Here is a 27,058-nt window from a genome sequence, read left to right as displayed (position 1 = left end):
GAGAAAAAAAAATATTGCAGAATAAAAACCTAAAGCAATTTTTTAAAGAGAAACAGCGATTGCCTTTCAAGATAAAGAAGGGTTGCTTACAGAAACCAAGTTAACAGCCACATGTCTAAAGCCACTAAGCTTCAGTTGAATAAACAATATAGCTTGCTTAAGACAGTACCTTTTCTTCATAGCACACCAATTTAAAAATCCGTTCTATGAATATTTCTCTTGCTGCTAAAAGGGATCATGCTTTGGCGCCTTTGCTATCTTGTTTTGTCTTTGTATACCATAGAAGAACAGCAGATATTTTAATACTGTAAGTAGCACTGTGCAAATATAACTTGCCAGGGTACAGTTGCCCAAGTTCTTATTTAGATGTAGACTACTTGCAGAATTCCAGCCTGTGGTAGGAATGTCTGAGCAGGTCTTGTAGATCAGAGAGGAAACTAAGGCACAGACAGCTAGACAAGTATATAGTAAACATGAATTTCATTATAAGCCCCAGCCATTTCTTGTATGGTGGCAAGAGTCAACAGGTAAAGTTTTATTCTAAACATGCTTGAAGTTTGTCAGATTCACTTTTAGGTTCACACTTCAGTTTTGTCACTTAAGAAAAATCTACACAGGAAGAGATATACAATACATCGGTTTTGCCAAGTCAGCTCTGACATTTGTAACTGAAAGCCATTTGTGAATGGCCTCCAATCACCCATTTGTCCACCAAAACCACCTTTCTTCAGGTGGGAGAAAACATTAATTATACACATTCTCAAGCTACATGGTAACTCCTAATATTTAGGCACTCAAAAGAGCAAGCATTCTTTAAAAAAAAAAAAAAAAAGGCATCAAAACACTAAATCAATCATCCGGTCTCCAAAATGCACAAGTAACATGCTGTTATTAAGCCTGTAATTACATGTTGTTCTACTTTGAAAAATGACTTAAACCCAGCATTATCAGATTTCCTATTTATTCTCAATTCACAGGTTTTCATTCCGACACCACCTACTACCAGGACTGGAAAAGCAAAGTCAACTTGGTTTCCTCCCCTCCCCGGTGTAAAAGGGTTCTGCAAACCCCAGTCTGACTCAAATTCAGACATATGAAAGACAAGTGAAAAAATTTTCACTACTACAGCATTCTACTTCAGCTGTTCTTAAATTATCATTTCTCTCACAAGAGAAACTTGTAACACTTACTCTCCAAATCAGATATGATGAGATTGTCATGAAGCTTCACAGCACGATGCTGCTCTACTTCATCCTCCAGCTCAAAGATGGTTTCTTTCATGTCACTTCTCTCAGTCTCTTTTTCATCTAGTTCTGTCCGAAGTTTTTCTAGAGTCACATTGAGGTCTTCAATTTGTTTCTTGGCTTCTTCTTGGAACACTCTGTATTCATCTTCAACCTGAAACAGAATGTATCTTACCATAACTAAATTGGCTGCATTTTAAACCACACTTTGTAACTACCACACTTACAGTATATTTCTGCAACCATACAAAAGTATGGGACAAGAAGTAAAGCATAAGCCTTTCAAAATATATTGTTCTAATGCAACTATTTTCCTGAGCCAGAGTAAAACTCATTCATTCCCAAGCTGAATCTATGACCATTCCCCAGTTACTCGAACAGCAGTAACCTGTATTCAAGTGAAGCAACACCACCATAGTACCAAGGCTGTGCCTTCATGAGCAACTGATCCAATTTAACAGCTAGCTGCGACGGAAAAAGGAGGGGGTGGCACAGGAAAAACTCTTTACCCTTTCTTTCTCTTGCAAAAAACCCCACAACCCTGCTCTCTTCTGTGCATCAATTTTAGTGCTTGCCAGACCTCTGAGATGATTTGCTTCCTTAACCCAGTAGCAGGATTCACATCTGTGTGTGAGATGTATTAGTGAGTTGAAGTAGTTCCCAGAGGAGTCTTTACAAGCTTTTGAACTGAATTAAAAAAAATACAGGGAAAGGAGGAGGTAGTAGACTTTTCCTTTTCAGAGGCATCGAGGCCATTTTATCCTGCCTCATGAAACTGCAATGTAAGTAACAAGCTGGGATCAGAGATACAGTAACATTAACCCAAGAGCAAAAACAGGGTGTCAGAAAAAACAAAGAGAAATTAGATTATGGCTTAGTGTGGGTCAGTGCAGTCAGGCACCAATTTTAATAGACAAAATTCCCTGCTTTAAATCATCTGTTTCAGTATTTTTTTATCTTAATAGCACCATCCAACTTCAATTACTAATTTATTTTTTTCTCCTCCTAAATTAAGGTTAATTCTAACTAGCTGGTGACCATGACTAACATGTTGATTTGCAACCAATACACAGTTTAGACATTACATTTGGCATAAATTGTCTCATCAGAAAGACCTACCCTTAAATGCATACTTAAAGTTATTAAACAAATTTTATTATTATTTTTATACTAAATTATGGTAAATACTTCTAGTAGACATATTTATCAGATAAAGTAGTTATGAGTAAAAACAGTTGTTCTAGATGTAGAAATACATATTTTGATCCAAAACCCATTCAATAAAAGCTGCTCCTGGATGGATCATTAGTAAAAAACCCCAACTATGTGTATTTGCCATATTCAGTAATTTTTAAAAAGCTTATAAGAATGTTAAGGGCTGGTGGGTTTTTTTTCCATTTAATACTAAAATATGTATTTGTTTAATTAAATTAAATTCGGCAAAAATCTCCGTCTACCTAAAAATTAGTAATTTCTTGATTGGAGAAAGAAAACACTTTTCTGCTTTCTTCATCATTATTTTATTGGTTGGTCAACTGAACCAACCTGAACAAGCTGAAACCCCAAAATATTCTCTCAACACCTGTGAAAGGTCCTACAAGTCATCAACAGCTGGGTTATCACTTCAAACTTTGACTCCCAGTACTTTCTCAGTGACATCCCTCTTCCACCAGTTTGGCACTAACTCTTTGAAACTCTTGTAGAAAGCATGCAATTTAAGCACAAAATTCATACAGTATCTTAAATACTGTTTAAGTTTGGCCCTTGAAGTAAGTCACAGAGTTGAAATACCAGGATTTTAAAAAAGTTACTCTGTGACTGAATGTATCCGTATAATTTTTAAAAGGCCTCCATCATTTTCACAACAAAAGTTAAGAGAAAGTGATCAACCCTAATGCTACTGCAATCCTACTGACCTCATAATTAATCCCTTACTTCTAGAAGAACTACAGTGACCAACAGTAAGTCATAGTGTACATGGACGTCAAAACACAAGTTTTTTAAACACTACCTTTGCAATGGCATCTTGCAATCGATTGGCATCATTGCGAGTGTGTGCCAGCTCTTCTTGCAGACTACTGGCCAAAGTTTCTGCTTTTTCTTTATCCAGCCTGACACTCTCCAGCAAATCTTGTATATCTGATTTATCTCCAGAGTTGTGTATAGAATACAACTCAGCCACTTTCTGCTTTTCATGCTCTAACTGAGCTTTCAGCCGGTTCATCTCAATCTGGTCACTGGCTACCGTGGCTTTGTATTCCTCTAAGGTAGATGCTAGCGCTGTTTTGCTTTTCTGCTCTGACTCAATAATCCGTTCCATGTGGTGATTTCGTTCTTTTAATGCCCCTATCATTTCTTGTGCCTCCTTGTTGTCTTGTTCTGCCATCTTCAAAGTGTTGCTCAAGTGCTGCTGAACACCTAACAGCTGCTCTCGCTCAAACCGAGCATTCTCTGCAAGGTCCATATAACGCTGCTCTAACTCCATGTAGCGACCACTTTTCATATCTTCATCAATTACATATGAAATATGGTGTTCATCTAAAAGGGACCGAAAATACTCAATCTGACGGCTGAAGTGTTCTAACTTGTCACTTTGCTGGCACAAAGACTCCATAAGGATTACTTTTTCCTCTCCAAGTCTTTCATTCTCACTGTTTAGCTCTTGTGTTATTTGTTGCAAATCTGCAAGCTCTTGAAGTGTGGCTTGGAGCTCTTCAGCTGTACTGTGTTGATTCTCTTCCATCTGATGTATCCGTTCTGTCAGACAAGCTACGGACACTTCACTTGCATTGCCACTGCTTCCTTTCCTAGATCTTTCTATACTTGGTACACCCTCAGACTCTGAAGATGATGGAGCATCTAAGGCATCATCACTTGATGTCAGCGGCTGATAAACTTCACTGCACTCACTGTCTAAATTATCCATGGAATTACTATGCTGGTTGTCCATCAAAGTGTTTTCATCCTGACTTAACAAGTCTTCCATTGATCCAGGAGCAGAACCTTCCACTGAAGATGTCAGAGTACCACCACCATCACTGTGGTTGCCAGCTGTAATCTCTGGACTCAAAGACTGATAGCCAAAGAGTTTTTCCGAGTTGTCCAGCCTTTGTTCTAAAGAAAAGCCTAATGCATTTAGTCTGTCTTTTAACATTCTGTTCTCATTCTTCAGCTGGTTGAGCTCTTCTCGGATGGCAGTGTTTTGTTCCTGTAACTGTAGCAACGTAGACTCTACATCAGTTGGCTGATGGACAACAATGGCCTCTTTTTCTTCAGATTTTTCATCACCTTCAAGTTGATCTTCGTTAAGTCCCAGCTGAGCACGCATATCCCTTAATTCATTCCTTAGATGCAAGATTTCCACATCTTTAGTTTTTGCTAATGTCAAAAGATCGTTCACCTTTGCTTCCAAGGCAGCTTTGTCACTGATTTGATTGTCTGATTTGGACTTGCTCATTCGAATATCAGATTCCGGATTGGTGCGACTACGGGAGCGTTTTGCTAGTACCGTATCATTGGTCCCCTGTCCAGTCAAAGGCAGCTTTTTGCTCTGGCTTAAACGAGAACGATCGCGTATTCTTTCTCTAGAAGAGCTTGACTCTTTATTTCCAGATGAAGTGCTACGCTTAGTTGTGGAACTTGTACCTGTATGTTTGTTGAAAGTTAGGAACATTAATTTAAAATAGTGTATCTGTAACAGAAAACTGTGTGTTTTGTATCAGCAATACAGTGGCTGATTTTCTGCATCACACTGGTAAATGCATTTAATAAAATACATTTAGAGTAAATCTTTATACAACCTTAATAATGAATTGGTGTAGTTATATTTTGAGACATGCTTTACCAATTGCTTTGCTTTACCAGTATTTTGAAAATGATCTAGACCTTAAAGTTAAATATTTGCAAGTTTTTTTCTGCCTTCAACAGCTTCTGATAAATTGTACAAAACCTGCAGCAGTGCTATTCCTACAAGTTCAGATTTCTCTCTCTCTCTCTCCACTAGATTTGAATGCAAGCTTTTAAGTGATGAATTGCACATTATGATTCCTGGAATGAAAGTTAAGGGTTTTTTTCTTTTCATCTCATTTCATAAAGACAAGGAGAGATTATGACTTTACTTCCAGATGCTTTACATCTTCGCAAACATTACTGAATCCAAACCAATGGAAGACAAGACATATTTCCACTTATATTGATAACACACTAAATAATTTCACTTTTCTTAACAGCTTCAGAAAACTCCTACTTTATTTCTATAAAGCAACACAGAATGTCCAAAATGTTGACTGCAACAAATCACATCTTAAAGATTTAGTGCATGTGTCATGGATTTTTTTTAGATATACTGAATTATTTTAGACAAATCTAGATTCTCTAGATTAATGATTTAGGTTTATATGGTAGTTGCATAATCAGTACTGAAAAAACTAAAAGAAACACCCTCCAAAAAGGCAATTACGTTATTAAAAAACAGGAAAAGAGCACAGAAGGTGATTGCTTTGACTGTGGCCTTCCTGACCACTTCATTAGGCAGCCTGGATACCCAGAACACAATAGGAAAATAAAAAGTCACCCAACTACCATCTTTAACAATCAATATACCCATTTACCTGCAATAGTTTTGGGCTTATTTTCCAGACTGTTCATGGCTGTCCCTGATGCTGAAGATGCTGTTGATACACAAGTGCTCTTCTTTGCCTTCACACCATTGGTCATTGTCACGCCACCTGCCATCCCCGCTAAGAGGTCATCATTACTCTTAGTCTGAAAGAAACAGAAGCAGCAGCTTTCAAGAATGTTGAAAAGTATAAATGCACTGTGCAGAGTTGGTAAGCTGAAACTGAACATCAGCTCCTTACATACGACTGACCATAGAAACTGAGTCTTCTCTCTCCCAGACAAAATGGTTAATGTTTCAATACCACAGAGAAAAAAAATAAGGAAAGCACAGTAACACACCAGTGAAACACTTCTCAATTTTGACTGAAAGATTGTTTAAGCATAAAAATGAAGACAATTCTTAGATAATTAAACCACCGAATACTAGGAAGTTAATATAATGTCCTTAAATAGAATATGATCAAGCATTTTCTGGTGGACAAGTCCAGAACAAAAAGATCAAACCATACACCGACAATAATCAATCCAACATTAAAAAAAAATGCTCTTTCTAGCTCAAAATACTGAGATAGAAATCACTAGAGACTAGGACAGTACTCAGGGGGGAGGAGGTACCCCACCCTCACCATATATCCTTGCCTTGTTTTCATGTTCTTTACTAGGCACTCTCAAAAATGGGATATTCGTTTGATGGACTTTTTGTCTGACCACATACAATCATTTCCAAATCTACTGTTAGTCACAAAAGCTGCCTGGAATGTGACATGGCAGTAAGCACAGAAGTCTCAAGAACCGAATTCCCAAACAGAGAATACATATTTTCAGAACAAAGCAAACTCTAGAAATACTAAGTTCTTCAGTATTAATTGGCAGACTTTACAACTCTTTAAAATGCAATTTTTCAAATGGCGAAACCATCAAACTATGCTAAACATTTTTCCCATTATAGGGGCAAGAAAAATTAAAAGAAAACAGCTGTGTTAGCAGCATTCCTTGAGTAATTTTATTATTCAGCTGGATAACACATTTGAAGTTTCAACCAGCATCCCAGCTAAAAAGCAGTGCTTAGGAATTAACCAGTTGCTTTGCATCATGACTTTCAAGTTCTGTGGGTTTGTAACTTCTAGCTCCCGTACATATTCATGTTAAAAACTATATTCCAGACATTACGATTCTATACATTAAGAATGAAGGTACACTTGCTTAATTAAAAAAAAACAACAGGTGCATCTCACTCCATTCTGTATAGTTTCTTTTTACAAGTGTAAATTTAAGAAGAGTTAGAAACTCTGATCATAGTATTATGGAAAGGGCATGGATGGGGGATTTGTACCATTTACAAAGAAGAGCAGCTGCAAAACAAAAGGAAGCTTGGGAAAAGAACGTATTTGTTTTGCGTGCAGTTGTTAGAAATACAGGTAATTTGCTGACAGAAACAGGTATTTGTAAGGGTAAAATCTTCTAGGACAAGAATGTTTTTATTGAATCACATAGGAAATAGTATAACCTTCTAAAATGGTTTATAAAAGGCTGGAAGAAAACACCTTACTCTGAGGCTCTGGTTTGATGTGCATTTAAGCTGACTTTTCTGCTGTGAAACAGCCACTGTTGTTCTGTCCCACTCTTCACGTGCTTACACACTGTGCAGTGTAAACTGAAGCCTTTCCAAAGGGCTCCCTCCTCCTAGGAGCCAGATCCATTCCTTGATCTGCTAAGTCACACAGCCATGCAAAACAGCAGATGCAATGTAAGTACCGATGGGAAAATGAAAATGTTGGAGGGCTACAAAATCAACAAAGCCCATGCCGCTTGGGTGGGGGAGAAGAGCTGAGCACAACTACTACTGTATGACAACCCTCTGTTAAGCTGCAATCTAATCAGATTTCATATATAATCTAAACTAGTTTTGTGGGCCTGGGTGTAGAGGGGGAGGCAAACAGCCTTGTGATGCAATATTCACCTAAACCAAGGTGTTACAAAAAGGCAGAGAACAGTGATTTTCTATTTTGATACTGGATGTGCCAATCCGGCTGCAAATGTGATAGTTCAGACTGTCAGCATTTTTACCCTGTTGAAAGAGTGGGGAAATTAGATTAAGCTTTTAGACATTTATAGTACCAGTACATGTTATCAAGCCAAATAGGTCAAGATGTGACTCAGCTTGAATAATAATAATAAAAAAAAAGCTAAGTAATATACACACTTTCTGACATTAGTCATCTCCAGTCCTTGCTGAACAAAGGAATTTACAACAGCCATTCTTCTTCTGACTTACCCATGAACTATTTCTAGTCTAGGTTGGAAGGCCCTGCCTCCTCTGCAGCCAATTAGTAAACAGCTTCTCAAAACTGTAACACTATACTCTTGGCAAAGAAAACTATCTAGCAAGCTTTTGGAAAAACTACAAACCAGCAGCTCTCTTTTCTTAACACTCCAGAATGGCAACCATTCTTAACTTTAAAAATCAAAGTATTTTTGTAGCAAATATTTCTAATGGAAGCAAAATTGATGTCGTATGTTTATTAAACAGCTTTTTCCCATTTACTGTAAACAGTGCAATCCTGCTTAGCATTAAAACCCCTACAGTAAAATATAAAAAATTAGAAAATATGTTCATCCAGACCTATTTTGATTTTCTACATGAAAAACATTTCATAATTATACAATTCATATTCCGTTTTCCCTCACATCTTTCCTTGAGTGCAATGAAACTTTAATGATCAGCTCTGCAATTTATTTCATTTTAGTTTCTTAACAAGTATATCCTATTTACTGCACCTCATTCAAATCCATATATATATGTGTGTGTGTATATATATATACACACACACAATTTTTCCTACCTGGGATTTTCTTTGATGCTTGCTATTGCTGCATTTGAGTGCTTCAAACATCAAACTTCGCAACAATCTGTAATTAAGTTACTGCATTTTGCAAACAGATTACTGAAGCCTAGACACATGATTACTGAAAACACATTCTAATTTTTAATATTTAAATAGCGATGTCCAAGTCCTGGCTTTTCAGGGACACTGGATTTTGCAATTCATTTGTATGAAGTACAGCTGCTGTCTAATTACAGTTCTGAGTATTAGCACGATCACAAGCTCATTAGCTAAAGTAGTAAAAAAATAATGATCTTAAAAATAAGAACATGTTATTTTCAGAGTATTTTTTGGCAGATTAAAAATTGGAAGTGGCTGGCAGTTAGCCTTCTGCTGTAATAAAACGTGTGGGGTAGCGTGGGTGCTGAACATTTTACAAAAGTCCTGGGCAAGGTGGGAGCCAAAAATCTACAAAGAATTAACCAACAAAAAAGCATTCTAAAGCAGACAGACGAACCAACCTCTGGAACAGCGTTCAGCTGTACAGAAGGGTGGGTCTCACAGTTTCTTCCTGTGCTCATTGTCCACACACTTTGGAAACTCTACAAAAAAAGGACAAATCTATGGAACAATGAGTAGCTAAAGAAGCCCACCCAAAGCTGAACATCAGCCTGTGGTTATATCATGAAGGGATAGGAAAAGAAGCAAACTATAATTACAAAGTAATTCTCAATTTTGCAACAATATTACTGACTGAACTAAGACTGGTATAGAACAGTGTGTATTTCTACCTCTTAATAGTGGCATTTCATTCAACAGCCAACTGAAAGTTTCCATATCTATAGGGACACAGTGCAAGGACCAAATAAAAGAGTAAGCTGTTGCAATTAAAGTTCTTCAATGCCAGCTTTTTTTGTGTGTATGTCAAGGAATACTAAATGAAATTCATAACACACACACCAATTCATTGAGTGTTAAGAGAAGATCCTACAACCACTATGAGAAAAACAATGTGCCAAATGCTTCAAAACCTATACAAAAATCATTTAGAAAATAATACAACTTGTTATTAATACTTCTTACAAGCCAGTATTTATGAATCTGAGTTGACAGTTATCAATGAATCAGAAAAATACAAACTAAATTTGTTGTATGAGTATGGAACACCAAGATAAGATTCATCATCATCAAGTCACATAGTTGGCACAAATACAGCTTAACAGGTAAAAGATATCCAACTGCATGAGTAAGTCTGGCTGTAACATAAAGCTGAGATAAGTCTTAGTAATTAAGAGAAAACTTTTCATTGTGCCTCAGACATATAATTGTCAAATTCTAATCCCACACCCAAACATAGCCAGAAGTGTTACTAATATAGGTAAAATTGTGAAAGCATACTGGGTCAAATTTCTTTAGTGTTAGATCATCTTTCTCCTTTATCTCACTGAGAGGTACGACGTAAGAAACTTGATAAGTAAACTACAAAGGACTTTTGTTTCCATATTCTTTGAGAGGTTTCTAGAAATACACAATAAGTAGCGTCAACAAGCATCAAAAGACTATTTAAAGTTAAGAAACTGCAAGATATATTGGGTGGCAGAGGAAATAGGGGGCACTGGGAGAAAAATCTAGCTGAAACCTGGCTTGCAAGTTCATCAGCAAAAGTATTAACCATTCTGACATAAAAGAAAAGCAAGAGAACAGAGAAAGGGAACACACCTTTTGACTTCAGTAATCCTGCACAGCTATTACAAAGAGACCTCAACTCTTACCACTTCTTTAATTTTAGGTCTTTATTTGCCAGTTGTTTAAATGACCTATCTGGCTTCCTGAAGGCGACAGCGGTTCAGGTGGCTGTTGCAGACACCAGCCCTTTTCCTTGTTCTGTTCATTTGCTGCAGGGCAGCAGCAGCAGTGCCACAGCTCTGTGTCCTGGGCTGCAGAAAGGCAGGAGGAGGTAGGTCCAGCCATGCTTCCGTGCCAGGAAAGGGAGGCAGACCAGGCAGGCTCGTACCATCCATCCAACCCAGGTGAAAACTCTGCACCAGCACACCTCAATATGACTTATTTTTTTTGGTTGTTGAAAAACCATATGCTCCTAAATCTACTGCCCTGTTTTGCTAATGTAAGAGAAAACCTCTACCTTTGAACTTGTTCTAGGAGCAAGAATCAACTTGTGAAAATTCTGCTCAAGCAGTACTTCACACAAAGCAAAGGCCAAAACAGCTAGAAGAATGCAGCTGCACTGACCTGATAGCAAAAAGTTTCTCATGTTAGATACCTCAATGGTTCTTTTTCCAGAATTAGCAAATAACTCTTATCAAATCCCATTAGTCACTGACACACCATTCATGCATAACATGACACTACTATAATAACGTTCATCAGAATGCAACTTCCATCCTGCTCCTTTTGCAGAACAGCCAAGTTCTGCAACATATATTGCCTTCCATCACACCACACACTGCAATATGAAAAATGCAGCACAAATGCCACACAAGGTCCTATCACCCTGCCCAGTACTGTGTAGCTATTCAAATTCCCTTCAGTTACCCATATAACAAACCTCTACTCTAAGCTACATTAAAGACATGCTTTAAAATTATGTTTTTTACAGTAAAGCTTTAAAAAGAGTAGAATCAATCAGAACGTTCTATTGGTTATTACCTTCAAAAGAGCTGCTGATGTCCCGGTTTTGGAGAGTTTTGTTACTGCAGACACTGAGGAGCCGTTTTCTGGTTTGGCTTTTTCAGTTGTTTGAGTTTTATTTACTCCAGGCACTTTGGGCACTGAGCCAACACTCCTGCTTGCTTTCTTCATTCTGGGCTGTCTGTTTATGATGCATTTACAAACAAATCTACAAGAAGAAAGAAAGAAATTTTAAATACAAATGAAAAGCAATGTCTTTATAATGCTCTATTTAAGATCACAAGTCCACGACAGCAGTAAAGACCACAAAACAGAGGCAAACAGAACAGATGCAACTGACCAATGGCTTTTGCTTTTTTTAAAGAAGGAATTTTTACCAAGAACTAAGCACTTCCTACAGCTCCACTCCAAATTATAACCATTTTTTCAGCTCTCTTTCCACAAATGGCACTGAACTGAGGATATTTTACAAGTGACCCATGTTGCCGAGTTCACTCGTTAGCTAGCAAAAGAAAGGCTTATTAAGGCAGCAATGCCCTTTATTTCTGACTGTGGGAAGGAAAATACCGTGGGAGTACTCAGGCAATAGCCTGACGACCAACAACACTGGATCTGAGAAAAGATTACCACCCGCTTGGTATCTAAAGTACTGAGAGAGTAACAGCAGTTGCAGAGAGAAAGTGTTTTATAAAAATTAAAAGAAATTAAAATCAGATTCCTTGAAACCATTTATTATTAAAAATCATGTTTATAAACACATGGGATTTTACCAAATTTAATACTAGTCATACGATTATGAGGATTATCTCCGAGAAGAAACCAGAAGCACCCCACTACATCCCAGTCTGCAGTCAGGACACTTCAGCATCTTTACCTTTGCCTGCAAGTTTTCTCAAAGAGCAGACAACTGTCAATGCTGTCAATTCCAACCATGAGCAAACAAACAAAACCTTGGAAAACAAAGCTGGCTTTACTTAAACCAGGAGCAGCTGCAGCAGACCCAAACACTGCAGTTATCACAAGAACTGCTAATTCTGTAAGACAACCTAAGAAAGGGTAACTAGCCAAAAGCCATTAATTTGAAGCAGGGACTACCAGAAAGATTAGACACATTGGGATCTTCTTCCCTCTTGCAAAAGTGAGATCCTTAGCAGCTGTTTTCTTCACCTCCGCTGAGTCAGAAGACATAGGATGGAAGACTAAGGAAAATTCCACTCCCCTTTCAGTCTCACAGATTCTGGGTGGAAGTAAGTGATTGGGTTTATCTGAGCCCAATATCCGGCAGCTGATTAGGAACATGAAACACATCAGTTGTTTCCATCTCTTAAGAAGTGAAGCATTTCAAAGGTATAAAAAACAGACTGATGACTGAGTGCATGAGTTGGGCAACACAAAATCACACTAATCAGGAGTACTAATTCATTTCAGCTAACAAAATTAACACCATACCCTTACACACACTCCTTCCTCCCCATTACCACCTCAGCAGCACACAACTATATTTCAAGTCTGACTTTTATCAAAGTCAGTAAAACACCAGGAGTTTTGCCTCCTCAGACCCCTAAGTGCTGTTAATAGAAGCAACAGGAAGTTTCATTTTAAGACACTGAAAATATTTGTTTATAGCTTCCAGATTCCCTTTAGCTCTGAAAGCTGGCATGAACAGACACAGAAAACTTTGTTTGCTGTTGCAGTTTCATCATCAGAATGTCAAAAATGCACCAGTCCTGCCATACGGCTACCAGTAATCACAACGCCTTCACAGAAGATTAAATAACTGAGAGATAATTTGAAATGAGACACTCCTAAGAAAACCAAAACCCAAACCAGAAAGCCCCATGAAGGTACTATGTTTGCTATACACACATAATTTTAAGTGGTACAACTGCTTACTGGATTCCAAAAGCAGACACTAATATTTACAGGTAGGACCAAGTTGCCACACTTATATTTCTTGCCTTTCTCATATTTATGAGTTAAACACTTACTTGTGCTTTTGATCTTATTCAATTAAGAATTAAAATTGAAAGACCAAAGAGCATAGGGTTGTTTAGTCAAACTGGCATCATTAGTACTGAATGATATTTTGATGTTCTACAGACTACATTAAAAAGTTGCCCATAGCATGCTTAAGAAGCAGTCACACAAATTTTCAGTGTACAGCTTGTTGTGAAGCTGACTGCATTTAAAAAATTACCCCAAAGAAAAAAATATACTCGCAACAAACCCAGTAAATCAGAATCCCAGCTTTTTGACAGCTTATAGAGCTAGAAAACCAGCACTATAATGAAGGTTTGGGTACTGCAACGATGTGGCTATCGTATATTTGGGCAGAGCTTGACAACCTTGTCTGGCAATCTAGATCAAGCAGTAGCTCCAGGTGGCGTGCAGACATCCAGCAATGGCCATTTGCAAGACACATTTGTCAAGTCTACAGAGCACATTCATCAAGTCTGACACATCTTACAACATGCCAGATACACACTGCACACATGATCTTTGCATGCACAGTAAAAGAGCAGTTCATTTCAGATATGCAAGTAATACAGTAACTGGATGTATGATCCCAAAAGGAAATACAGGCTAGCATTAGCTTCTACAGTACAAACCATTTATACTCCTACACATACACAGAGGTCATCAGTGACAAAAGACTGCAAAATCAAATGTGTTTTTTTTTTAACAGAAAAGTTCTGCAATTAACTCTTCTAAAAATGCATGTTTTAGAAGTGTTCCTGAAAACATGCCATGGTTATTTGTTCCAAGAACAGCAACTGCAGAGAGAAGTGATGTAATAAGAAAGCTCAACAAAGTAACTAAGTGTAATTCTCATGTTTCATCACAGCATTGCTTTAAAGTATCCATAAATGTGACACTGAAAAACACTATTTGTGATTTACTGACACTCAAAGGCAGAACCACCTTTCCAGAAACTTCACTCAGAGGACAGGGAGGGCCAGGCAGTGTTTTTCTTCCAGAGAAACAAAGCTGTAGTAGTTACTTTCTTACTGAAAGAAGATTGTGCAATTATAGTTTAAAAACTGAGAAAAAGATACAAATGAGTCCAACTTTACTTAAATAAAGAACAATACATTAATTAGCATTACAGGCTCTAAAAGCAGCCGCTCACTTAGGTTCCTAAGTGAATTTATGACCTCTCTGTGCCCATTTCTCCCCTCCCGTCTGCTCCAGGAAGGAAAAAGAGATGGGGTTTTGGCACTGAGAACAGAAGACATCAATATTGCTGAACTGTAAGTGGAAAAAGCTCTACTTCACCCAGTTTCTCAAAAGGCAGACAGGGTCCATAAAGACTACCTTTATGCTTCTACAGAAGAGCACCGCATTCCTAACACACAAGTATTAGGAATCAACAATAAATTTGTCTCTGCCCAATGCTGATTTTAAAATAGGTAACAGAATGCTCACTAGCCAAATGAGGCTTCCTGAAGATTAACACACAACACTAATAATTCAAATGAGAGCTAAACCATTATTTCACTATTGTTTTGAATACTGCAAATAAATCTGGAGTTTATATTTTGCCCTAGGGAGAAAGAAGGAATTACTGAAGACTTCCTTTCCCTTTACACACACTTCCTCCCACCTCAAAAAACAAAGAAGGGGGGGGGGGGGAGGGGGAGAAAGCAAAAAAAAAAAGAGTGAAATAGAAAACTAACACTAAAAAGCTGCAGTGTTATTAAGTTGCAAATCCATGAGACAGTCAAGAAACACTTCGAAAGTCCCTCGTATCACACTACTAAACAAAATACTCATCTATCAACAGACACAAGATGTTACTGGAAAAAATTTGATTAATGCTAGCACTACAGTATCAATTATAAAATTAATCAGGATGGAGAGAAGCCAAAACAAGCCCAAAATATCAGATAGAAAGACTGCATTCCTAAACGAAAATGTAACTATTCACTCTAACCTGTATCCTTTCCCAGATGTGTCTCTTTCCACAGCACACATAGTATAGGAAACAAAAAGGGAATCTTGCTCAGGAGCGTGCTCTCCTTGCGCTGGCGGAGGCATGGGAAACCAGCCCTGCATTTTATACCAACTACAAATACACCTCCATAAATAATAATTTAAAAGTGTTTTGCCCAATAGCAAGGCTCTGCTTTTTACGGTAAACTGATATGATACACTCACCCAGCCAACATGCAATGCTTTCAGGGTTACTCTTATGTCCTCTTTAGAAACCTGAAAACTGAGGCAGGAGGGTGCAGGGTGTGCATATGATTTCTTACTGTGATTATTTTAACTTCATCCATTATTTAATGTACTTATTTATGCTAGTATTGCTGTCACAAAAGCTCCATTATAAGAATACAAAAAACAGCTTCCTGTGCCTATAAGGTGAGAGAGGGTTAAGCACCAGAGAAGGTATTAGCCTTTTGCCTTTGGCTGAAAATATGAGGTATCAAGAGGGATTAAGCAGTTTTATCTATTAAAAAAAAAGAGTCAATTATTAAAGAAAATTATAAATAATCTCAGAATTATCTTTTAAGAGTTCAAAAAAATAAAAACAACGAATCCCTCAAACTGGAGGATACTGATCATTTTTGAAAAATCAAATACCCAAATTACAGATGAAAATACAAATATTCACATTTAAAAGCAATCGAGTCAGTGCACTTTCACTCTCTATTTCTAAAAGTTCTTTGGTTTTGATATATTTAGGCTGGCAACTTTTGCCCAAATAATTAGGGAATGACATTTTTAGGTCACTTACACAGTCCCAAAAGGCTGAACTGTGAAGAAATGATTATGAAATACAGCCTTTTCAACCCCCCCATAAAACACAGATCCAGAACTTCCTGCTGTCTCCGCAGGCAAGACAGCATAGGCACCAAGAGCTTAACATCTGGGATGTGAAATAAGCTACACAGTAAGAGACAAGAGTTCTCTACATTTCTAATGTCCACAGCTCAAACTTTCAGCCTGCAAGCTGCACAAGCAAACTCTACAACCCTGCCTCTTGCTCAATAATTACAAAAACATAATCCATTACCGCTGGATTCCAGAAGGCCAGAGCAAGCATTGCATTTTTTTTATTGCTTAAGATCAAGACATCAGTTTTAGTGACTTGAAAGTTTGCTGATGCTAGAGGGTTAAGATACCAAGGATAACAGAAAACTGCACAGAATCACAGAAGACCCTTATGAGAGTAACTGGACAACAAAAATAGCAAATAAAATTAAATGTAGGTAAACACAAAGCATTCTATCTTTTGGGGAAAAGCAACCTCAGCTTCATATATAAATGTGCTTTCAACTCATAAACTTTGCTCAGCAAGACTTCAGCATTTCGATTCACAGCTTCATTAAACTATCGGTACAGTGTCTGGAATAGGGCAAAAAAAGCAAAGCAATTCCAGGAATTATTAAAGAAAGGAATAAAGAACAAACCATTAAACAATAATATCACACTCAAATTTTTTTCCCATCTACCCACACTTCATTTGGTATGTGCAGTTCTGGTCTCTCAACCTCAAAAAGAATGATTTCTTATAGACCCGAAAAAGGTTCAGCAAGGGGCAAAAATAAGATCAAAGGTATGCAAGACATCTCACAGGGAACACGACAAAGGCCTATGAAATCTTGAATGGCATTGAAAAGGCAGACTGGGACTGGCTGTTAATCATCTGTTCCAGTACTAAAACTAAGGACCAACAAATGAAATTAGAGCCAGGTTCAAAATAAGAAAAATTAGCTGTATTTTTAATGCAGATTGAAAGAATGCTGTGTCTGCATGAAGTGCAAGTGGAAGGGCAGACTGGACATGCACAAGGAAGAGAAATTCCCTAATGGATGCTAAATGGCTGAGCACAAAGGGCTCCGAAACCCCTCTGAGCCAAAAATAATTGCAGGTTGGGACAGCAATCATGGTAGGAGGGAAGACTTTGATTTTGTGTTGGTTTTTTTTTTTTTTCCTGAGGCATCTGCTCACAGCCATGGCTGGACCCAAAGCACCAGGTAGGATGGATCCCTGCACCAGGCAGGGCAGTGTCTGCTAAGTTCTTATGCCACGAGGAATACATACAGATGTCAATGATTTATGAGTGCTGCTATTTTGGAACAACTGCTGCAGGTAGTTATTTAGGAAAGAAAGACTATCCTATTGCTTTCTACTTTAAAAATTCAAAAGTGTCTTAACAGTTTTCCATTACAGGTTGTGAAATTACAAAACCCGGAATTCTACCTTTATGTTATGTTACCCATCCACTGTTTTCAAGCCACATTAGCTACTGCTGCTTCTCTTTTAAACAGAAGAGAGGAACAACCAGAGGTTTGGGCAAGAATTGGCTGTTATACACCTAAATTTCTCTACTCCTTCTTTGGAGAAAACTTCAGAGCTGTAACTGCTGTGAGCAATGTGTAACCGTTGCAATACTTAACATTCCAGACAAGTGACAGGAACATTTACAGAAGAACTCCTAAACTTATGAACCGTGCTCTAAAAGCCTTTTCATAACAAAATTAAATAACATAGTCTTGTTTTCAAGCTCCTACTTTATACAACCGCTATTTCAAACCACTGCTAAGGAAAGAAAAAACAAGTGTTCAACTAAGTCCAACTGATTCTTCCTATCATGGGGAATTTGTTCCACGAGGAAGGGGAGCACTGTCCATAACTGGATCTCAGCACTAACTTCTACATTGACTGTATCTTCCAAAGCACTTTTTAAATTATTTTTTTACAAAGTTAAGTTACAGTTTTGGAAACCAGAACAAAAAGCCAGGTAAATCTATACCTTATTGGTATCCATCCTAGTGCTGATTAAAAATGTTCTAAGCAGGCATGAGGTACCCTGGAGCATGCCCATTAGCTATGGCTGCTGACACTATAGATGAGAACACCATCCACGTTACTATTAAATAGGTTTTGTTTCACTGGTATTGATAATACATGTAATGAAAAATATCTTTTCTATCTGAAGGCAGTCTGTGTGTCCCTTACAGTGCAAGCTGAGATAAACCTCAACCAGCAGAACACGATAAAGGAAACAGAAGAGGGGAATACAGTATGTAGAATATTAGTACAATAAACATGGAGGGACACTAAAACCTGGTTTTGGATACTTTGTAACTTTTCACTCCTTTTGCTAAATTTCACAGTTGCATCCAAATGTTAAACCATGCGCTAACAAATGATGTAATATATACCTATTTCCTGGGTAGCAATTATGCCTCTATGGTAGATTTTAAAGGCTTAAACAAACTTAGTAGAAATATCAACCTCCCCTATAAACCACTCAGGTTAATATTCCAATAAAATAGAACCAACTCTTAACTTGGCACTGTAGGTTTGCTGAGAAAAAAAATAAAATTAACACAATAAATTTCCCAGACAAAGGACTGGCCAGCTTTACCTATAGAAGCAGCTAGTCTAAAAAGTGACACTTGGTCAGTTAACTACATTAACTGAAAGCGTTGTTATCTGTCATCATTGCAAGCATGTTCTAAAGTGTTATCACAAAAAAAAAATAATTTAAAAAAATATCAATAAACATCCAGTTACAAAGGTGTATTTAGTGTCATATAAACTTAAGTATATACTGTATTCCTTAACCAACAATCAGATTCCCCTGCACACATGGAAATTTTCCTTGCACTGCCAGGGAAGTACTTTCAGAACGAGCAACGTACAATTTTAAGACCAGTGAATCTGGCAGAATAGCACAACAAAAAGCGCACAACACAACAGCCTTCTTCTGTTTCAAACTGACTAGCTCAGTAAGCCACATTTCATTGCAATGTATCTGCCTCCAGCACAGCTGTTCCCAACAGTGCCGGCTAGAGTAGGTGACCTCTTCCCTTTTGTCCGTTGAAAATGTTGTCAGCTGAATTCCTGCATCAACAACTGCAGCAAAGGCTTCTGCTGCGTGAAGTTCACAGCGAGAAGAAAGGCAGGCAGCAGCCTAGCTCTCATTAGAAAACCGGTGACAGAAAGGACGTGCCATGTGCTGTTTCATGAGCCAGACCAGTGGCTCCCACCACACGTATGTTACAGGTAAAACCTGTAAGGTGAGTAACTTTGACCAGGTCCCACGTTCATCCAGAACACTCCATCAGATCTTCAGTTCATGCAAAACCCAAAACCCCCAAATCCTGTTTCCAGCATGGTGACGACTACAAAATTGTTGTTGCCAGCTTTTGGCTAATGTATTCTCAACTTGAGGACTTTCTGTTGCCTGGATTTATGGAACTGGGAGGCGACTGGATGCTCACTAAGTCCACTTCACCACCGACCTGGTCTGGCAACATTCCTGAAGGCATTACAGAAAATAAAATAAAAAATTAAAAAAAAAACACAACAGGAAAAGCATATGGAGATACATCCCCTGAGGACCTTCACAGCTTACAGCTCTGGGATTCCCAGCCCCAGAAGGACCATTCTGGTCTCAGTGGGACCAAGGGAATGGCCTGGATGGGAATGGCCCATCCACAAGCCAGCCTTGCTAAGTCTGGGGGAAGTGCCTGCTGGGGATTGCTTAAGCTAGTCATAAAAGTAATTTAATTGTACCCTGCCACCAAAAAAGGCAGTCCCACCCCTTCCTCAGTCCTCTCCCTTCTTTTAATTCTAGAGATCATAGCTTGTTTTTTGATGAGTTGGTCTTTCAGTCAGATCAGGACTGATCTGACTCCCCTTATAATTGCTAGATACTATGCAAAGGAAGCAGTGGGACAGTGAACTGGGAACGACGAGGAAGGTTCACCCTTTCAGAGAAGGTGTAGGCCCAAACGTGTTTTAATTCAGTCTCAGGCTACTGGACACTCAGCAACAGCCCTGACTTAAATGAACCTCTCCCTGCCACCCAACTACCACTTCCCAAGCCCCACTATTCTGTGGAAGCCACATGGTAAGATAGATGAGGCAACAAATGAACCATATCATTTTTAAGCCATCAACAAAAGACAAAACAGGACACTGAGGGGTCTGAAGACTAGCTGCCTATGGGCTTCAGTTCTGTGCTCTGACCCACATCTTCCTTCACCTCCAAGACCTAGCAGCAGCACACGCATTACTTAGCTTAAAATCCTTCAGGCTTCACAGACGGAGACAGAACGGCATGCAAATCTTCCCTAAATACCCTGGTATCGCTAGGGGAGGAGCATTTACCTACCCCAGTGTGGAAGCCCAAGGACACACATTTTGAGTCATAGAGAACAGTCCTTGGGACAGGCTGGAGAGGCCACTATTATATTTTTCCCTCCCCCAGGAATAAGGATGAGATACTGTTTCTCTTCTACATTTATATTCCAAGCCTTCTGGAAAAGGATGACTCACTAACCAGTTTGTGGAGTCCCTGTTTCCTTGGACGGTTTGGTTGTTGGAGCAATGCAGGACTCCACACGGGACAGAGCCTGGGAAAGCACTAAAAGCTCAAGACCAGCACAGCATCCCTAACTGATGTGACTGCTGATGTGCTGATACCACCTCGGAATGCCAAGTGCCTAACACTTGAGTACTTTCCATTGTGAAGCACTTCTATGGTATTGCTTTTGAGAAGCTCCTATACCTTCAGATTTCACAGCGAGCCTTTGATGTTTGGCTGAAGGCCTTGGAATATTTTTTCCATTCCCTCCAGAAAAATGTAGTCTTTCTACTAAAAAAGGCTATACTGAAATCTTCATCGTTATTTTTTACTTAAACTATCCTTTAAGACTAATATCCTTAAGTTATAGACTTCATGGAACTTTCTTCTGTAGATAGATACTATTTATTTTTTACAGGTTTATATCAGAAACATTTTCAGAAAACTGTCAAGAAGCTCTTATAATGCATATCTGTATAATTTTATGTGAAATGTAAGTAGACTGAAATCTCATGTGCCCAATTGGAATGATAATCTTTAAAATGTTTTTAATATTTTTCCTGAGCTTTCACAAACAGAATTTATACTGTTTACTATGAATTGAAAGTGTTTGGTATCTTTCAATCACACTCAGAGCTAAAATGTAAAAAGAAATAGGTACAAAGCCTAGAATATCAGCATGTAGAAGATCAGACCCTGAAAGCATAATACAGAGCTTAGGAGCACATTGTACGAACAGCAGTTTTTGTTTCTTTGTGACAACTGACACATAAATACAACAAATAAATTCCTGCCATTAATGACAAGCTTTTATGGCTGAAAATACCAGTAAGTTTGTATGTGGGAAACAAAAAGAGGTTAGGAGAGTGACCCAATATACATGAAAAGCCAGTGTTCCAAAGACATGGGACCAAGCCCCTGAGCTCATCAGAATGAAGGGCTGGCAGCACCATGGCAAGGCTGGAGCCACAGGGACCTCCAGCAGCTTCACTCCCCATCAGCCTTAGTGTGTCACTTACAGTGCTGATCGCATCTGGAAGAAGAAAAAGAACAATGACCACAGCATTGAAGAAAGTGGGATAGGCCAGTCTTGCAAATCCACAATGCTCACTCAATTAAGCACAATTATATCAGTAAAGGAACTTATCTACTATGAAATAAGGATACTTCCCTATTAAATCAGGACTCTGGGTTCTATTCCTACATGGCTTTTTCCTCTATGGCTTTGAGACAACCAGCTCCTTGTGGCTGAACCTGGTTGTAAATCACAGTAATATCTATCCTAGCAAACTATCAAAACCTTTGGCGAACAGCATGACAGCATGCTTAAACTTTTTCAGAGTCATAGGGATGCCCATACCTACAATGTTGAGGAAACTCTCTCCTGTACTTTTGTATAAGGCTAGAAGGAATAGCAACAGATGTCGGGGAAGAGTTTATGTTAGAAAGTGTTCATTTTAAAATCTTAATTCTTGATGAAAGTTCCTGGTATAGTCAAACCCAGTGATATCGCCACGTTCAAGGATGCATCTTGTATTTACAAATCCTAAGTCAAGAATAACTTGACTACAACTTCCAGCAACTACACCTGTTTAAGAAGTTCCATCATTTCCAGAAGAGACATGTAATTGTCCATCTGATGAGAGTGCAGATAAAAAGTAGCTTTGCATGATTCTGTCATTGGTAGCAAAGGAAGACCATTTTTGTCACAGAAAGACAGAAAAGCAAAACCAGAATCAGGCAGATTTGTAGTACGAATCGTGACTATAAAGAACAGGTTTTATTTTTTTTCTTTTCCTCCAGAAAAGCCCATATTCCTTCACTGACCTGAAGAAAATATTTGCCATTAACTATTTACAACACTGGTTACTTCTAAGGGAAAAGCAAATTGAAACAGACAAGATCTTTGTTTGCAAAGAGATTCATCACTACACAACAGATGTTACTTTAAATGCACACCCATTATCAAATCTCAGTGTCATTTAGCTTGCTAAATAAACTTCAAGCTCAGTACAACTTGGCAACTCTGTAAAAAGTAAAAAAATATAAATTTAAGTCCTACAGCTAAACAGAGAAAGTCAAGCTCTAATAGATCATTTCTATGAACTTCTCTGTGTCAGTTAAGACTTGTCAATATGAAGACTGCCAACATTTTAGCAATGAACAGTGAAATATGTTGAAGGAGCCTCTCCAGCACCAACCCTCACATAGCAAGCAAATTCTGTAGCCAAAGTTTCAAGAAGGCTTCATCTGCCAAACCACTGTGTGCTTTTAATTAAAAATGTATATAGAAATGTATTAAGAACACACAGTTTCAAGGAGCATTAAGAATGCCAGCCTCTTGGTCAAGCTTTCCACCGCCCCCAGCCCCCACCCCCAGCGTATATCCCATAGGAAATCATTAGTCACCGCATGTATCTGTGGAGAACACGTATCCTACATTAGCTAAATGACCAAAATCAAGGAAACGTTTTTAACATCAGAAAAATACCAATACTCTCAGGCTGATGTCATCAAATATATCACTTGAGTACTTCAATACTACCTTTATTCTTTTTTAATACTATTTAAGTACTACGTGTTAGTCGCTCAGTTTATTTTCCTGAATAAAACTGTATGTACCAGTTAGTTGCAGGTGATCATTAGCTTGGCTTCGTGCTGGCAAACACTACCGGAAAATAAAATTAACTGAGGATCGTGAAAGACTTATCTTTCATAAATGTCAAACCAAGTCTTGAAGTCAGTACAAGTGAGTTATTTTCTCTCTTGACATTTTGCTTAAGTGGCTTTATTACCCTTTAATATGTAACAAATGGCTAGTTCTAAATGATGACTTTTAAGTTTTGTTTGGTAATGAAATTCTGCAGATCAATCCCCTTTAAAAATTCTCCTTTTACCAAACTTCACAATTTACTCTTGTATTACTCTTTTCTGCAATTTGGAAAGCTACTAGTTGCAACACAGTGTCAGGTTTTTTTCAGAATTAAGGTACCCTGAAACATTTACTTACAAAGATGAAGATCACAAGTTGCAGTGCTTTTGCAGTAAAGAAGAAGTCCTCTTCGCCAAAGAAAATCACACACGTGTGTGAAAAATCTAATGATTAATTATTCATGTGTTAAAAGAGAGTATCCTATGATTACCTGCAGGCTGCATTAAACAGTTAAGACCTCCAAATGGTGGCTTCTCTCATCATTTCAGCTGGAATAAGCTCAAAAGAAACAAGTAATATGTTCCTTGTGACTAGTCACTTAAGGCTACATTTAAGTATATAACTCAGCCTCTAATACCCATTCTTTCTCCTTTTTTCAGTATAAAGGCTAAAAATAAGATCAAATGGGGTGATTTTTTAAGCCAGGAAGTACAAGCATAACCTCTCTTACACTATTTTTCCCCACTGAGCAAGAGATTCAGTCACATTAATAGCACTATACAACTTCTATATCTGGATCCTAGTTGGCAAGACAGGCTCTAACGTTGCAAGATCAAGGCAAGAAAAGAAGAACTTCTGAAGTACATTAGTGAAAGACCTCTTAAGAAGTTTCCATTGCACGTCTCCATCTTCTGAGAATATATTTTTCTCTTTCATACCAACAGTAAAGCAAAAACGGCACAAACTTATTTCCCTTCACCATGTTACTTCTAAGTATATATTTATTCATGCCTAAAATCTAAAATGTTAACTGTACATCACCTCATCTATTCTGCACAATGACATCTTTGCAGCAGAAGTGTTACTATTCCAACATGCACTTAGACAGAAAATCCTAAACTCACTGGCTATACCTTACACTAGTGATTAACACAGGCCAGAGATTGTTCTCCAGTCTGGAGGCAAACCTGCATTGTTTGATTTGTGACTACACAGCCAAAATCACTTTCCTCTCTCCCCCACCCAAAGAGGGTGGCCATGTCCCATATCTCTTTGGAGAAGTCCTAGCATTTGCCACTTCTGAATGATGCCCACATAAGGCTTAGGAAAACGCTAGGTGGCCATACTAGTGACGACACTGACAATTTACTAGCATGAACGATCACATGCCAGACCTCAGCCTAACATCCAAGTCTCCTTTGATTTGCTGCTATAGACACACTCTCCATTAAGGGAAACCTTCACTCATGCCTGATACAGAAGACACCCTTAGTAGCATGCCTGGAAGGCCAGAGATCACACTGCCTTAGAACGTGGAGGGAAAGGGAAAATACCGCAGTGCTGGGAAGCTGCAAAACACAAAACTACAGTCCGTGAGAACTGGAAATCCCTGCACAGCGGTTTGCCTGTTGTGACATTCCACCACCATCAAATTTAATAAAACGGTCCTTTATACTACTAAAGATAGAACACAGATCTTTATCAATGATCACACCAAAACTCCTGTCAACAAACAGCTCTTCAACTTCAGCAGATAAAATAACTAGAAATATGCACAGCAGCATTCATTTGGATGGAGCTGTTTGACAGAAACAGTACAATAAATTTAAAAGATTTGAGATGTTTTGTTCCCCACAATTACGTATTGTATTCAATAAAGAAAGAAAAATAGAACATGGTTCCTTGGACATGCAAAAACATCTGAAAAATCAAGTTTTTCTCTATTTCACATAGTCTACGAGCCTAGAATCTGATTTTTCCATTAACTGAAAATTAAGTGGCAGTGTTACAAAAAGCGAGAGACACTACTGCCATCTCAGTTTCTCAGTTTTGGTCTCCGACTGTTTACAATGACCTGCTCTTTCTCATTTTTGTTAGTAACTACCTAACAGCAACCAACTAGGCTGGAGGAGGAGAAATAAAAAAACAGCCCAGAAGAAACTGTACTTCTGAGCTATTATAGAACTATATTGTGATCCACAGAGTGTTAAAAGCAGCTGCTGACTTTAGTTTGCCTACATTTCAGCAGCCAAAGTCCATACCATTAATTAAGCAGGAAGCAGCAACAAAAGGTTTATGTTTGCTTTTGGGGTGAGCAGAGCTCACACTCACTACATACTCTGACAAGCTACGGCTCTTTCACCCAGTGGAACCGCTTACAAGACACCTTTTCTGCTACAAGAGAGCCCCTTTTCCAGCACCTAGCACAGACAGACGCTTCATGCAATTGCAGGCAGTGGGTGAGACGCTGCTATGGAGAGAAGTGTGCAGTTTGCTGAGCATCAGCACCGTGTTGTTTTTCTCTCTGAGGGCACCGAGTGTAGAGGTTAGCACAGGCTGGTGGCCCTTCGGTTTGGGCCCAGCTACAGGAACCCACTTCCCTCCACCCGGGCACCACCGGCTCACGGAAGGCTGGCACGAAGGAACACCGTGAGGCGCAGGGAGGCAGACAGCAGGCACAGAACCGGGACTTGTAGGGTCTTTCAGCTACAAACCCGCAGAAACGCGGCACTGCAGGCAAGCACGAAAGCAGAACCCAGGCAGATGTCCCCTCGCCACAGACCCCGCAGCGCGGCCGCTCGGCCTCTCCCCTCAGCCGGCTCCCGCGCACCCCCCGCCACGGGAACGGGCCAGCGGCGCCAACCGCTCCCACGGCGGGGCGCGAACCCCAGCCGGCCCCGCTCGCCGTCACTTCAGCCCCGGCCCCCGCGGGGCACCCCGGGCGGCTCCCGCCGGCAGCGCCTCCAAGGGACGGTCACAAAATGGGTGACAGGGAGGACGCGGCGCGCTCAGCCAGGAGGCCCCTAAAGGGCGCGGGGGGCGACTGTCACCGCCGCGGCCGGCTGAGGGGGCGAGCGGCGCAGCGGGGCTGACAGCGCGGCCGGTGGCGCCTCGGGGCACGGGGGGGCAGCGGCGAGGGGGAGCACGAGCCCGGGGACGGGCGGCGCGGGAAGAGGTTCACCGCGGCGCTGAGGCGCGGCGGCCGGCGAGAGCCAGGGGCCCGGGACATAGGCCCCGGCGGGGCCTGCGCGGCCCGCGGGCGACCCCCCGGCGGCCGGGCGGGGGTCGGGGCTGGGCTGTGCTCGCCGGCGCTCGGCGCTTACCGGGCAGCCGCCTCCTTCCCGCTTCTTCACGGCGCGGCCCGAGTCTCGGGGGACCGCGCCGGGCCGGGCCGGGAGCGCCGCCGGCGGGAGGGGGAGGGGGCGCGGAGGGGCGCGCGGGGACGGCAGGGACCCCTCCGCCCGCCTCCGCCTGCGCCCCGCCCCTGGCGGGCGGTGCCGCCGCACTGCGCAGGCGCCAGCGCCCTGCGGGCCAACCCCGCGCGGGGGTGGGGGTGGGTGAGGGAGTGCGCAGGCCCCTGTGGCGCGTGCGCCGCCGTGTTCCCGCCCTCCGCGCGCGCCCCTCCCGCCGGGGGCCGCGCCGGGCGCCTGGAGGTGTAGCTGAGGGGAGAGGGCGGCGGCGGCGGCGGCGGGCGGCCAGCGGCGAGGGCTCGGCCGGGGCCGCCTCCGGGGGGCAGCCG

The 27,058-nt window shown here is 40.2% G+C and overlaps 1 protein-coding gene across 2 annotated transcripts in view; it reads right to left on the bottom strand.

The window, feature by feature from the left end:
* Nucleotides 1–26,805, bottom strand: part of SPECC1L (sperm antigen with calponin homology and coiled-coil domains 1 like) — a 70,212-nt gene extending 43,407 nt beyond the window's left edge. The window contains exons 1-6 of one of the 2 annotated variants that reach the window (XM_056333757.1): nucleotides 26,643–26,805; nucleotides 11,357–11,546; nucleotides 9,211–9,291; nucleotides 5,855–6,008; nucleotides 3,256–4,889; nucleotides 1,191–1,398 (exon numbers count right to left, since the gene is read on the bottom strand). In XM_056333757.1, coding sequence (XP_056189732.1) covers nucleotides 1,191–1,398; nucleotides 3,256–4,889; nucleotides 5,855–6,008; nucleotides 9,211–9,291; nucleotides 11,357–11,509 — 2,230 coding nt within the window. In that variant the 5' untranslated portion in view covers nucleotides 11,510–11,546; nucleotides 26,643–26,805. The remainder of the gene's footprint in view (nucleotides 1–1,190; nucleotides 1,399–3,255; nucleotides 4,890–5,854; nucleotides 6,009–9,210; nucleotides 9,292–11,356; nucleotides 11,547–26,642) is intronic. The other variant, XM_056333766.1, reaches the window with a different exon arrangement.
* Between the last annotated feature and the right edge of the window lie 253 nt (nucleotides 26,806–27,058).

The sequence above is a fragment of the Falco biarmicus genome, chromosome 1, assembly GCF_023638135.1.
Source record: "Falco biarmicus isolate bFalBia1 chromosome 1, bFalBia1.pri, whole genome shotgun sequence".
NCBI classification, from domain to species: Eukaryota; Metazoa; Chordata; class Aves; order Falconiformes; family Falconidae; genus Falco; species Falco biarmicus.
Note: the sequence above shows the minus strand (reverse complement) of the source record. Positions and strands in the feature narration are given on the sequence as shown.